The sequence below is a fragment of the Mustela lutreola genome, chromosome 5, assembly GCF_030435805.1.
Source record: "Mustela lutreola isolate mMusLut2 chromosome 5, mMusLut2.pri, whole genome shotgun sequence".
Classification (NCBI taxonomy): domain Eukaryota; kingdom Metazoa; phylum Chordata; class Mammalia; order Carnivora; family Mustelidae; genus Mustela; species Mustela lutreola.
This window is the reverse complement of record NC_081294.1, coordinates 121,642,984-121,657,069: the sequence shown is the minus strand read 5'-3', so window position 1 is coordinate 121,657,069 and position 14,086 is coordinate 121,642,984. Positions and strand designations below refer to the sequence as shown.

The 14,086-nt window shown below is 40.3% G+C and overlaps 1 protein-coding gene across 3 annotated transcripts in view; it reads left to right on the top strand.

The window, feature by feature from the left end:
* The window catches only part of ERAP1 (endoplasmic reticulum aminopeptidase 1), a 39,214-nt gene that overhangs the window by 15,800 nt on the left and 9,328 nt on the right, over nt 1-14,086 (top strand). For all 3 annotated transcript variants that reach the window (XM_059175518.1, XM_059175520.1, XM_059175519.1), the window contains exons 8-14: nt 734-865; nt 2,213-2,344; nt 2,497-2,568; nt 3,941-4,095; nt 11,074-11,153; nt 11,714-11,897; nt 13,487-13,643. In XM_059175518.1, coding sequence (XP_059031501.1) covers nt 734-865; nt 2,213-2,344; nt 2,497-2,568; nt 3,941-4,095; nt 11,074-11,153; nt 11,714-11,897; nt 13,487-13,643 — 912 coding nt within the window. The remainder of the gene's footprint in view (nt 1-733; nt 866-2,212; nt 2,345-2,496; nt 2,569-3,940; nt 4,096-11,073; nt 11,154-11,713; nt 11,898-13,486; nt 13,644-14,086) is intronic.

Here is a 14,086-nt window from a genome sequence, read left to right as displayed (position 1 = left end):
AAACTGAATGCTTTGGAACCTTTGTGTTTATTTGAAAAATCAGGTATTCAGTTTCTGAAAATCACATGCAGTAAAGTTAGAGAGAAACTTCCTTTATGTAAAAACAAAAAAATTTCAAACAATCCTTTGCCTTACTATAATTTTGAGTTAAGCATATATCAACTTCCCATTTTCATCTTCCAATATACATTATTTATAATGTCCATATAACTGTTACACTACAATGGATCATAAATATTCTCCCATTTCCACATAACCCTTACTAATAAAAATGATTCTGTGTGTATGTTATCCTATTGGGTAATATGACCTAAGAAATCAGATTACACTTTGAGTTTGTTATCCATTTTTTTTGTTTGTTTTTTACTACATGGTTTAAATCTAAATTTCTTTGCTTTAAAATATGATTGGAGATGTTGCAATCACTACACACTTCAGTTGTTTTGATTCTATTTGGCTATAGGCCTCATGGTTTTGTTTTTAAGAGAAAATAGTCTTCTAAAGCAATAGGTATTTTAAGAGGAACAAATCCTAAAATGTTAACCTAAAATCATTTCTTGGAGTCTCTTTAGCAATGACAATTCTAGTTTATTTTGTAAACTCTATAAATACAGAAGAGGTTTGGACCAGAAAATGGAAGTATAAACCTATTACTCCAGACCAAACATTAGTCCTTTCATATTTATTATCCAAAGTAGAAGTCACATGGGTGATGTTGTCTCTGTGTCAACAGGAAGATTATTTCTTCGGCAAGTGTTTTAATGTGATGGAGGTTGATGCGTTAAATTCCTCACACCCTGTGTCAACCCCTGTGGTGAAACCTGCTCAGATTCGGGAGATGTTTGATGAAGTTTCTTATGAAAAGGTAAAAATGGATAATAAGGGGACATTTTGGACACCAAACTGCTAAAGACTTGGATGGAAGGATGATAGATAGGATTGTGGGGTAACTTTCCTTCCTGAGGAACAACCCAGGTTGAATGCCTTCTGTGCTGCCCTGTGCTGCTGGCTGGAGTTCATTCTTGAAGACCCAACGCAGTTTGATCGGTAATCCTGAAGAGAAACTTCGAGTCGGTTTCTCCCTCAACAAACGGGTCTTGACTGGGCCTCACCTTTGTACCAGGCCGAAAGTCCTGCCTCCTGTAGCTTGGCTTTCAGTGCCTTCAGAAATAGCTGGTATTGTGGAACTGCAAAATACGGTCCTATACGATGTGTTTAATAATAGAACCGGAAACGGTTGCTAACATTTAATGGGAGATCTTACGTAACAGTCTTCACCTGGCTTCTCTGGACAAGGGAAAGGGAAAGGATTCTAGTCACGGTGGTCACACGGGGCCTGTGTATTGCCCTCAGGAATACAAGCCAGAGCTAAAGTCCAAGTCCCTGCTTCTGTGAGATCAAGCTTCTGCTTCCCCAGTTCTCTTCCCATTGCCAACCATTCCACTGTCTTCAACAAGGCAGAGAATGTCATTTATCATGGTACTTGGCCCATTTATTTGTAGTAAACAGTATTTGTAGTATTTCTTTGTTTCCATCAGCAGTGCAGGGGAGATAAAAACAGACCTACAGAGGCCTAGCCCAGTGGAACAGATGAGAGCCCAGAAATAAATGCACACCTATGTGGCCAATTTTTTTCTGTGTGTGCCACAGTCATGGGGGTGGAGAGGAAAAGACTCTTCACCCAGGAATACTGGGTCTTGAGGCATTCTCTTGTTCCTTTTCCCTGCATTCCTCTGGCCCTCTCTGCTCCAGGATGCCTGCCCTCCTCTGTTCCTTAACTGGGACCTCTGTTTCCATCTTCTATTATAGCTACTTTCCCCACTGCTGGGCTGGAGTGACCCCGGGGAAGGCAGGAGGTGGTGCCAAGTGTTGGTTCTGCACCACTGTCCACTAACCTGGGGACAATGGCAGCTGGCCAGTGGTGGTCATTTGCCCTGTGGGGAGCCTTGGTTGCTGTTAGAAAATGATGGCACTAGGGGGTGAAGAAGAGAAACAGTCCTGTTCAGACCCCTGCCCAGATAGGTCCAGGTTTACCCACTTCCTTGAAAAGCACTTTTTTTTTCTGTAAGTGCACTTTCTTTAATTGTGTCACAAATCACAGACTTTGAAAATGTTACCGCGGTTGCATTTTGAAAGAGTTCTTCCAAACTAAAAGTGTGACAACAGATCAGATGATGATTCAACTTAACAATTACCCATGCTGTCTTTACAGGGAGCTTGTATTCTGAATATGCTAAGGGATTATATCAGTGCTGATGCATTTAAAAGTGGTATTGTACAGTACCTCCAGAAGTATAGCTACAAAAACACAAGAAATGAGGACCTGTGGAATAGTATGGCAAGTGTGAGTATGGTTTGGTTTAGTCTCTGCCTTGGGGATTACCAGGCTTATTACCATGTTTTGTTTTGTTTTCTTACACCCTGTTAATCCTTCCGAGAAGAATCCTGACTGTTTTCTAGAGAACCGGGAATAACACATTCGGTTTTGGTTTTTAGATTTGCCCTACAGATGGCTCAGAAAGGACGGATGGCTTTTGCTCCAGGGGTCCTCATTCATCTTCAACCTCAGTAAGTTCTTGCAGCTGTATGTGGTACCCCGAAACACATGTGTTTACTCCGTGTTCTTTGAAGGAAGCCTCGGGGCCAACCTCTCTGAGGTCTTTCATTCTATCACCGTAACTCCACATAAGACTGTGGTTAGGGGCGCCTGGTTGGCGCAGTGGGTTAAAGCCTCTGCCTTTGGCTCAGATCATGATCCCAGGGTCCTCGGATCGAGCCCCACATCGAGCTCTCTGCTCAACAGGGAGCCTGCTTCCTCCTCTCTCTGTGCCTGCCTCTCTGCCTACTTGTGATCTCTGTCTGTCAAATAAATCTTAAAAAAAAAAAAAAGACTGGTTAAACTGTAGCAGACTGACAGCCTTTTTACAGTTTACAGTTTTTTTATAGGTTTTTTTTTTTTTTTTTTTTACAGTTTTTACAGTTTCCCTGAAAAGCTGTCTATGCAAGGGGGTGGCATAGCGTTTGTGGGAAACATCTATCACTGGTACTAATTTGCTCAGCTTTGTTCTCTGGAAAGCCGTGAATTTATGACCTGTTCCTGTGGTAGACTGGGGCTGTGTCAGTCAGCCCATGTGGGTCACTCTCCTAACTTTTCATTCATGAAAAAACAAACGAGGGCAGCAGGCAATCTCGAGCACGTAAGCATTGGGCACGAGCTGAGCACTTGACTCCTTTACATCTCGAAGTGAGCCTGTGAGCTTAACTGATGGGGGTGTGAAATCCAAAAGCCTATGTTGGGTCAGTTGCAGAGTCGGGATTTGAATTTAGATCTAATTCACATTTTTTACTGCTGAGCTAGAAAGAATCCTTAATATTTGAGTCCCAAAACCACGTGAGTCTGTTTATCTGGACTTGTAGAGTTTTTTCATAGGAAGTAGAAGTTGAGTCTAGAGAGGCAGCTAAATTTTATTCACCCTATTGTCATTTTTGAGGTCTTTATGGCTTTTAGAGACTGCCTTACTCCGTGATCTCTAGATTTGTTATGTAGTATGTTTTATCGTTTGGCTCTTCAATATCCTTAGAAGCTTTTTTAGTATCTAAGAATAGATCAGTTTTTAAGACCGCTAAATGTGGACCGTCTTGATGTTAGCACTGGGAAGGACAGGCTAGTGGCTGAACATTGTCTCCCACCTTGCCTGTCTGAGCCAGCATTGTTACATGGTTGTTGAACACCTGACCCTTGGTCTCCCTTCCCTACTTCATTCATTCACTTGCCGGCTGGAGGCAGGGTGCCAAGCCCAAGGGATGCCCAGTAGAACCAGATACAGTACCTGCTGGGGAGCCTAGACCTACACAGATGGAGGAAGGGAATGGAAAGGCAAACAGTCAGTGCTCCGACCATCGGGCGAGTGGTCACGTATCTGTTTTCTGTCGACCTCAGCACTGGCGACAGGAAGGCCTTGATGTAAAAACCATGATGAACACATGGACGCTGCAGAAGGGCTTTCCCCTGATAACCGTCACGGTGAGAGGGAGGAACGTGCACATGAGGCAGGAGCACTACACCAAAGGACCCGAGGACGCCACAGAAACTGGGTAATGTTTCTGTTGTTGCCTTGGTAACACCTGCCTTGTGCGACAAAAATTCATTTTTCAGAGCATTCTCATCTTGACCGCTAAAATATTTCAACTAAATCTCTGCATCCTCTGAAGTCGAGTTATACACCACCATCTTCCAAGAGGATAAATGTGGCTTTCAACCTTGGTTCTTCTCAGTAAAGCTGTTACTGTATCATTATTTTAACATTGCTATGTCCTGTAGTTGGATGGGTTGATAATTCCGGGTTCTGACTGGAAACGAGCTCTACACGAGGCAACTGCCCCTGAAGGCCGATAGTGCCTGGCGTTTGGGTGAGTGGAGGACATAGACATGCGGGTGTTACCTGGGGCGTAGGGGGAACTGCGTTGGTTTTTGGAAGTCTGTGTTAGATCCTGGAGCCTGTTTGTCAGCTTTACCACTTCAGAAGGGCATCACTGGAAAGCAGATTGTGCACCTTGACCGACCCAAATGGACAGTACTTCAATTTGTTTTGAAATAATTTCAGGGGCGCCTGGGTGGCTCAGTGGGTTAAGCCGCTGCCTTCTGCTCAGGTCATGATCTCAGGGTCCTGGGATCGAGCCCCGCATCGGGCTCTCTGCTCAGCAGGGAGCCTGCTTCCTCCTCTCTCTCTCTCTTCCTGCCTCTCCATCTACTTGTGATTTCTCTCTGTCAAATAAATAAATAAAATCTTAAAAAAAAAAAAAAGAAATAATTTCAGACTTAGAGGAGTTGTAAGAAGAGCACAAAGAATTCTCATGTATTCTTTACCCAGATACACATGTATGTTAACTTTTTACTACATTTACTTTATCATTCTCTCTCTCCCCTTCCCCCTCTTCCTCCCCTCTCTTTACATATAACCTGAACTATGTGTATAAAATGTAAAATAGAACCTTTCCACGTATAATCCAAAATATCAGTTAAAAATACACTCTTTAGGGCACCTGGGTGGCTCAGTTGGTTAAGCGACTGCCCTCGGCCCGGGTCATGATCTTAGAGTCACAAGGATCAAGTCCCACATTGGGCTTCCTGATCAGTGGGGCTCTGTATCTCCCTCTGACCCTACCTGCTTTCCTGCTTTCTCATTCTCTCTCTTTCAAATAAATAAAATCTTAAAAAGGAATACTCTTTACCTTTTTATATGCTCTCTACATAGCATATATATTATTCATATATTATTGAAGTATAATTGACAAACAGTATCCCATTTCATATATAGTCATACTGATTCATTATTTTTACATTGCAAAATACCAATAAGTCTTATTACCATATGTAATATGGTAATTATTATTATATTTATTATATATATAATATATATAATTATTATTATAAATATTATTACATAATAAGTCATTACCATATGTAATATGGTAATAATGTAATAAGAAAATTATTACAGTATTACTAGGGCAGCTGGGTAGCTCAGTGGGTTAAGCCTCTGCCTTCAACTCAGGTCATGATCTCAGGATCCTGGGATTGAGTCCTGCATCAGGCTCTCTTCTCCTTGTAGAGTCTGCTTCCCCCCTTTCTCTGCCTGCCTCTCTGCCTACTTGTGATCTCTCTCTCTGTCAAAAAATAAATCTTTAAAAAAATTATTACAGGGGATGCCTGGTGACTCCATGGGTTAAAGCCTCTGCCTTCAGCTCAGGTCATGATCCCAGTGGGATCAAGCCCCACATTGGGGTCTCTGCTCCGCGGGGAGCCTGCTTCCTCCTCTCTGTCTCTGCCTGCCTCTCTGCCTACTTGTGATCTCTGTCTGTCAAATCAATCAATCAATCAATCAATCTTTAAAAAAAAATTATTACAGTATTGACTGTATTCCTTATGCTATACATTATATCCCATGACTTATTTTGAAACTGGAATTTGTAACTCTTAATCTCCTTTACCTACACCCCCACCACCCTGAACCACCCCCCACAACCAAGAGTTTGCTTCCTTTATCTCTGAGTCTTTGTTTTGTTTTGTGTCTCAGATGACACGTAAGGGAGATCCTACGGTACTTGTTTCTATCTGTAGGAATTCTTTCACGTGGCATAATATCCTTTAGGCCCATCTCTGCTGTTGCAAATGGGAAGATTTCATTCTTTGTTTGGCTAACACTCTATTGTGCGTGTATGTACGTATGTGTATATATACATCTTTTTATCAACTTATCACTGGACACTTTGGTTGCTTCTATATCTTGCTATAGCTACACAATGCTGCATGAACATACAGGTTCATGCACCTCTTCAGAGGGGTGTTTTCATTTTCTTTGAATCAATACTCAGAAGAGGGATTGCTGGGTCATAGTGTAGTTCTACTTTTAATTTTTTAAGCAACCTACATACTATTTATGATAGTGACTGTACCAGTTTACACTCTAACCTTCAGGAAAATGGAGCCTTCCATTTCCTCAACATTCTTACCTATACTCGTCATTTTTCTTGTTTTTATTGCTTTATTGTCTTTTCATCATGATGACTGTACTTGTGAATCCCCATTACCTATTTCACCCCCCCCCCCACCTCCCCTTTGGTAACCATCAGTTCTCTATGGTTGAGAGTCTGTTTCTGTTTCCCCGTTTCTCTTTTTGTCCTGGTTTGTTTTATTTCTTAAATTCCACGTAGGAGTGAGGTCATATGGTATTTTTGTCTTTCTCTGTCTTATTTTACTTAGCATTATACTCTCCAGTTCCATCCATATCATTCCAAATGGCAAGACTTCGTTCTTTTTTATGGCTGAGTAATAGTCATTATATCTGTATATAATCCCACATCCTCTGTATCCATTCATCTGTTAATGGACACTTGGGCTGTCTCCATAATTTGGCTACTATAAGTAATGCTGCTGTAAATATCGTGGTGCATGTATCCCTCTGAATTAGTGTCTTCATATTTCTTGGGTGGATACGCAGTAGTGCTATTGCTGGATCATAGGGTAGCTCTATTGTTAATGTTTTCAGGAACCTCCGTACTATTTTCCCGCATGGCTGTACCAGTTTGCATTCCCACCACCAGTGCAGGAGGGCTCCCCTTTCTCTGCATCCTCACCAACACTTGTTTCTTGGGTTTTAATGTCAGCCATCCTGACAGATGGGAGGTGATATCTCATTGTAGTTTTGATTTGCATTTCCCTGATAAGTGATGTTGAACATTTTTTCATGTGTCTGTTGGCCATCTGGATGTCTTCTTTGGAGAAATGTCTGTTCATGGCTTCTGTCCATTTTTTAACTGGTTTCTTTGTTTTTTGGCTATTGAGTTTGATAAGTTCTATATATTTCGGATACTAACCTTTTATTGGATATGTCATTTGCAAATACCTTCTTTAGGCTGCACTTTAGCTTTGTTGGTTGTTTACTGTGCAGAAGCTTTTTATTTTGATGTAGTCTCCATAGTTTATTTTTTGTTTTCTTTCTCTTTGGTTCTTTGGTTTTCTTTCTTTCTCTTGCCTCAAGAGACTTATCTAGAAAAATGTATCAGAAATTACTGCCTGTGCCCTCTTTGAGGATTTTTATGGTTTCAAGACTCACATTTAGTCCTTTAATCCATGTTAAGGTTGTTTTTGTGTATGGTGAAAGAAGTGGTGTGGTCTCCTTCTTTTTCATGTAGCTGTCCAGTTTGCCAATATCATTTGTTGGAAGAGCTTTTCCCCACTGTATACTGATTCCCGTTTTGTCAAAGATAAATATATGATCATGGGTTTGCTTCTGGGTTTTCTGTTCTATTGATCTATGTGTCTGTTTTTTATGCCAGTACCATACAGGTTTAATACTACCATTTTATAATATGACTTAAAATCTGGTGTTGTGGTACCTCCAGTTTTTTCTTTCTCAAGATGGCGTTGGCTATGTGGTTCCATACACATTTTAGAATTGTTCGTTCAAGCTCTGTGAAAAATGCTGTTGGTATTTTGATAGGAATTGCATTAAATCTGTAGATTGTTTTGTGTGCCATAGCCATTTTAATGATACCTGTTCTTCTATTCCATGAGCATGGAGTATCTTTCCATTTCTTTGCATCATCTTAAATTGCTTTCATCAGTGTTTTATAGTTTTCAAAATAATAGGTCTTTCACATGTTAGGTTAAGTTTATGCCTAGATATTTTATTGTGTCTGGTGCAAATACAAGTAAGATTGTTAATTTCATGTTCTGCTGTTTCATGGTTAGTGTATAGGAATGCAACAGATTTCTGTACACTAAATTTGGATCCCACAACTTCACTAGACTCAGTTATCAGTTCTAGTAGTATTTTAGTAGAGTCTTGAGAGTTTTCTGTGTATGGTATCATGTCATCTTCACATAATGAGAACTTTATTTCTTCCTTACCAATTTGGATGCCCCCTCCTTTTTTTATGCTGTCTGATTGCTATGGCTAGGAATTCCAGTACTATGTTGATTAAAATTGGTGAGAGTGGACATCTTTCTCTTTTCTTGACCTTAGGGGAAAGCTCTCTTTTTCACCATTGAGTACAATGTTGATTGTGGTTTGCATATAAGGCCTTTATTATGTTGAGATATGTTTCCTCTAGACCTACGTTGCTGAGGGTTTTTTTTTTTTTTTTTAAGTTTTTATTTATTTATTTGACAGACAGGGGCTTGGGGGATAGGAATGATTTTTTTTTTTTTTAATGTAAGATTCGGTTTGCTAATGCCTTGTTAAGGATTTTTGCATCTATACTCATGAGAGATATTGGCCTGTACTTCTCTTTTTCATATTTCCTCCTGTGATCTTTCCTTTTCCTCTTATGACTCCTTAACATTTCTTATAAGGCTAGTTTGTGGTTCTTCTTAGTTCAGTGAACATCTTTATGACCATTATTTTGAACTCTTTATCAGGTAAATTACCTATTTCATTAGGGTTTTTCTTTTTCTGGGGTTTTTTGGTTTTCTTTTGTTGGGAATATAATCCTTGGTGTCCTTAGTTTGTTTGACTTCTATTTCTGTGATTTACTGTTAGTTGTGTAGGTTGCGTGTGCCTAGTGGCTTTGGCTGGCCAGCTGAAGCCAGAGTGGGATGGGAGAGAAGTGTCCCAGGGCAAAGTGAACCAAGGCTGTTCTGGTGAGATGGTTGGAACTGGAGTATGCATGGGCTGGGGAGTTCTGAGACAATCTTTCCCTGGGCCACCCTGGAGAAATTGCTGAAGTTGGAGGAGATGGTGCCCTGGTTGGAGGTCTAGAGCTGGAGTGGGAGCAGGTTCAGTCCATGGGGTCCCAGGTTGTCCTGCGCCAAGGCCACCATGGTAGGATGGCTGGGGCTTGACTGGGTATAAGCCAGGAGGGTCCCAGAGTACTCTTCTGGGGCCACTGCTGCAGGTTGACTGGAATTGGTATGGGCTAGGAGTCTTGGAATGGCTGGGGTGGCCCTACGCAACTGGCTAGAGTGAATGAACCCTGCCCCTGTCCACAATATCACAGTGGAGGGGGAATGTACACAGTGGTTCTCACCAGCGCCTATGACTTCAGAGAGAGTTCTAGCAGTTTGCCCACTGTTTGGTGGATGCTCTAGAGTTGGTCAGTGGATTTTCTTCACTTATAATCTAGTTATCCTCTAAATTGCATTATATTCATCACATCTCAAGGTGGGCAAGTCTGATAGGGGCCTTCGGTAATAGCCCTCCCTCATTACCTTGGGATGGAATTTCTGTTATCCTGGCTCTTTTTCTGCCTTCTGTGTGTGGTCCCTCTATCATTTATCATGCAGAAGCTATTCAATCAGCTCTTGATTCTTCTTCAAAAGGAATTGCTCTATATGTAGATATAGATTTGGTGTATCCACAGGGGAGGTGAGTTCGATGTCCTCCTATGCTGTCCTCCTGGATCCACAGAAGCGTATATATATATATACATATATACATATATGCTTATATATATATAATATAAATATATTTATATATATAATACAGATTTTATGTATTTTATGTATGTATATTGCACAATGTAATACATATATATATATTTTACTACAGGTAAGTTGGAAACATGATGTCCTCTACTCTGAAATAGTTGTGTGATATTTCTATAAAAAATAAGAATATTCACCATGTAAGCACAATATAATATCAAAATTATGAAATAAAATTGATCTAATACTTTGATCCATAAACCTGACTTAACTTTTCCACCTTTCCTAATAACGTCTTCATAGCAAAAGAAAAAAGCTGCAGTTCAGGATTCAATATAGGCTCACATTGCATTGTCACACATGTTCAGTTGTATTTTTTTCTTCTTTTCCCGAAACAGTTCTTTAACATTTTTCTTCTTGCCCTTGATATTTTTGAAGAACACAGGCCAGTTCTGTTCTGTTCTGTTCTCTTCTTTCTTTTTCCTTTTCCTTTTCTTCTTTTAATAGATTGTCCTCCAGTCTTTGTTTTCTGCTGTTTTTTCATGATGGGATTCAGGTTGTGCATCACTGACAGGAATTCCACTGAAGTGATACTCTATTCTTTTTTTTTTTTTTTTTAAGATTTTATTTATTTATTTGACAGACAGATCACAAGTAGGCAGAGAGGCAGGCAGAGAGAGGAGCAAGCAGGCTCCCTACTGAGCAAAGAGCTTGATGTGGGGCTCGATCCTAGGACCCTAGGATCATGACCTGAGCTGAAGGCAGAGGCTTAACCCGCTGAGCCACCCACGCACCCCTGTGATATTCTATTCTTATAAATGTTGTAGGAGTCACAGGATGGCTATCTGTGCAATTTATAGGGGTCCAGGTCTTTAAGGTAGGACCTCTGAGCTCCAACCTCTACAGAGGGTGCTGAGGTTCACTGGAGCCCAAATTTCCAGCTCTACTGAAGAAGTCTGAGAAGAATGAACAGTGCTTGAACTGGTGCCCCTTGCAAAGCTGGAAAACAGGCTGGTGACATCTTGACCTCTTGGCTCTAATAGTTTTGGTACCATCATTAAAACTCGCCCGTGTGTGGCATATGATAGATGATTTAATAACTGTTTGTTGGTCTGAATCAACAAATAATCTGTCCTTTCTCTAAGGTACCTGTGGCATGTTCCACTGACATTCATCACTAGCAAATCAAACTCAGTCCAAAGATTTTTGCTGAAGACAAAAACAGGTAACTGATCGTAGAAATAACTTCGTTAAATACGGAAGAAACTGGAAATGTGTAAGACTTGCTAAGTTTGTTTTACTGTTGATCGTGATTAAAACAGAAGGATCAGGTCAATCTTTGTATTAAGCAAATTGTTGGCTTTCAATTTCTAGTAAAGAAAGGATTGAAAATATTCTCTGGTAGCAAAAAAGAAAGCCAGTGTCTTGCCAGGTGGAGAATAAAGCATCTGAGTTATATATGTTGAGAGGGAGGGATTACGAGTGAAAATTCCCCCTTTTTTGAACCCTGCTGGATCATATCATGTGTATGGCCTAAAGTATGGCTGTATTCTCATAGATCTATAAATCTCAAAATATTGGTGGTCTAAAGATAGTGCTGGCCTTTGCCTATTAGAATGGACTTTTCTGTTTTCTGAAAGAAATGTGTCCAAAAGGAAACTCATTTCAGTATTAAAATTGTTCAATATTAAACTTGCCTTTAGTTTCTTTGTCCAGTCTCTGATCAGAAAAGCTTTCATGAGCCAAGACAGAAAATGGAGCTCTGATGTATTTTATTGGCTCTAGATGTGCTCATCCTCCCAGAAGAGGTAGAATGGATCAAATTTAATGTTGGAATGAATGGCTATTACATTGTGCATTATGAAGATGATGGATGGGATTCTTTGACTGGCCTTTTAAAAGGAGCACACACAACAATCAGCAGCAACGATCGGGCCAGTCTTATCAACAATGCGTTTCAGCTCGTCAGGTAATGACAGACTCCTCAAGGTCTTGGTTTATTTCTAAAAGCCGCTATTAGCATTCAAACGCTTGATTTCTAAAGACAAAAATGATTGCTTGCTCGTAAGAAGCTAGATGGTGTTTTCTCCTAAGTTCTTAAATTCCAAGGTTGCATCTAGTCTTAGGATTAACCAACCATGTGTCTGTGTCTTAGAGTAAAGCTAAAGCAAGAAACCTGTATTTTAATGTTGCTAACTAACGACATAGATCAGACTGATGCAAACGTATAGAAAACCAGGAGACCAGCCTTGCGGAGAAGCTTCTGGTCCCTAAAGCCTTGTCTCGTAGCTTTTCTGGCCCTGCTGAAGCTTAGGAGGTTTCTGCCCTGGTGGGTCTTTCCCATTTTTAAAACCTTCTTAGAAGACTACGTGGGTTAGTACCCAGTTGTTTGCATTTGTGTCTGGGGTTAACCCAGATTTCTCCCCCCAGTTCTCAAACTAGATACCTGAATTTCATGGAAGGTTTCTGGAATAAAGCTTAGAAAATGTGGCGCAGCCACATGATGTTGGAGTTGTTAAGGATAGTGTTCATTCTTTTTTTTTCTTTTTTTGCCTTATGTCCATGGTTTTTAAGGAAATGGTTCTTAAGCCTGAAACTCAAATTTGCTCAGTATTTAGGCAGAGCTGCAGTCCCCAGAGGAGTCACGCATGTGGGAAGACCTGATTCTGTAATTCTCATTTCCCATGTCCCTTTGCTCTAAATTTTGAGTTCATTTGCTGGACCTCTCAGGGTGGCCAAAGGCAATGGGGGATAAAGATAGAAGTGGTTTTTCTAGTTGTTTCTGCCTACCTGAGACTATTTCCCTCTGTAATATTGCTGAATTCTTGGAGGATTTGCACTTAATATATACCCTGCCACTAAGATTTTGGACACCTGCCCTCCATAATGAAGGTTTGTTTTTTTTTTTAAGATTTTTAAAATTTATTTCATAATGGATTAATTTATCTATGTTCACTTTCTTTTTGAAATGGAGACAAGAATGTGTTTAATGCAGATGCTCAGACTTTTGACTGGGTGGCAATCTCTCTAAGATGACTGATTTTGATAAAAATCACTATCTTACTCTGGTTGTTGAGCCCCCTGTCTGTTGTTTCTCAGAGGGTCAGATGCTGATCTGTCTCCATTTTGTCTTCACCAAGAGTTAGCACTGGCTATATTATTATTCAAGAAACTTCCTCCACAGTGGTAAATAAGCCAGTGCTATGTGTGAAAGAAAAGACACTTATATAAAGGCCCCGTTAATAAGGCAGCATTTATATCTGATTGAATGTTTCACTGGAAGATTAAAGTATCTTTTAGGGGTGCCTGGGTGGCTCAGTGGGTTAAAGCCTCCGCCTTCTGCTCAGGTCATGATCTCAGGGTCCTGGGATCGAGCCCCGCATCGAGCTCTCTGCTCAGCAGGGAGCCTGCTTCCTCCTCCTCTCTCTCTGCCTACCTGTGATCTCTGTCAAATAAAATAAATAAAATCTTTTTTTTTTTTTTTAAAGTATCTTTTGAAACAAAAAGTTGATTTCCTGGTTTTTGTTTAAACTGCTAACCATGGTTTCTCTTGACCAGCAATGGAAAGCTATCAATTGAAAAAGCCTTGGATTTAGCCCTGTACTTGAGACGTGAAACTGAAATTATGCCGGTCTTCCAAGGTTTGAACGAGCTGATACCTATGTATAAGTTGATGGAGAAAAGAGATATGAAGGAAGTGGAAAATCAGTTCAAGGTAGAAGCCTTCGATAAATTGAATACTTACATACTGCTTTGCTTTTGTGTGGGTGTGGGAAAGCATCCTTACCATTGTGTATATGGGTATATCTCTAGAAAGTACATCAGAATTAGTATTCGGATTAAATAGCAAAGATTTGGGTTTCATCCTGACACTAAAGACAGAGCACAGTAAGAATCAGTACTTAAGTTTTATGGATTTGTTATTCTCTTCTTTTTGCAAATCCTTTATTTCATTTTACTTGTCTTTTGAGGTTTACTATTTAGTTTTTATTATATTCAAGTTAACATATACTGTATTATTAGTTTCAGGGGTAGCACTTAGTGATTCATTGGCTGCATAGAACACCCAGTGCTCATTCCATCACATGCCTTCCTTAGTGCCCATCACCCAGTTACCCCGTCCAGCAGCCCTCAGTGTGTTTCCTGTAGTTCAGAGTC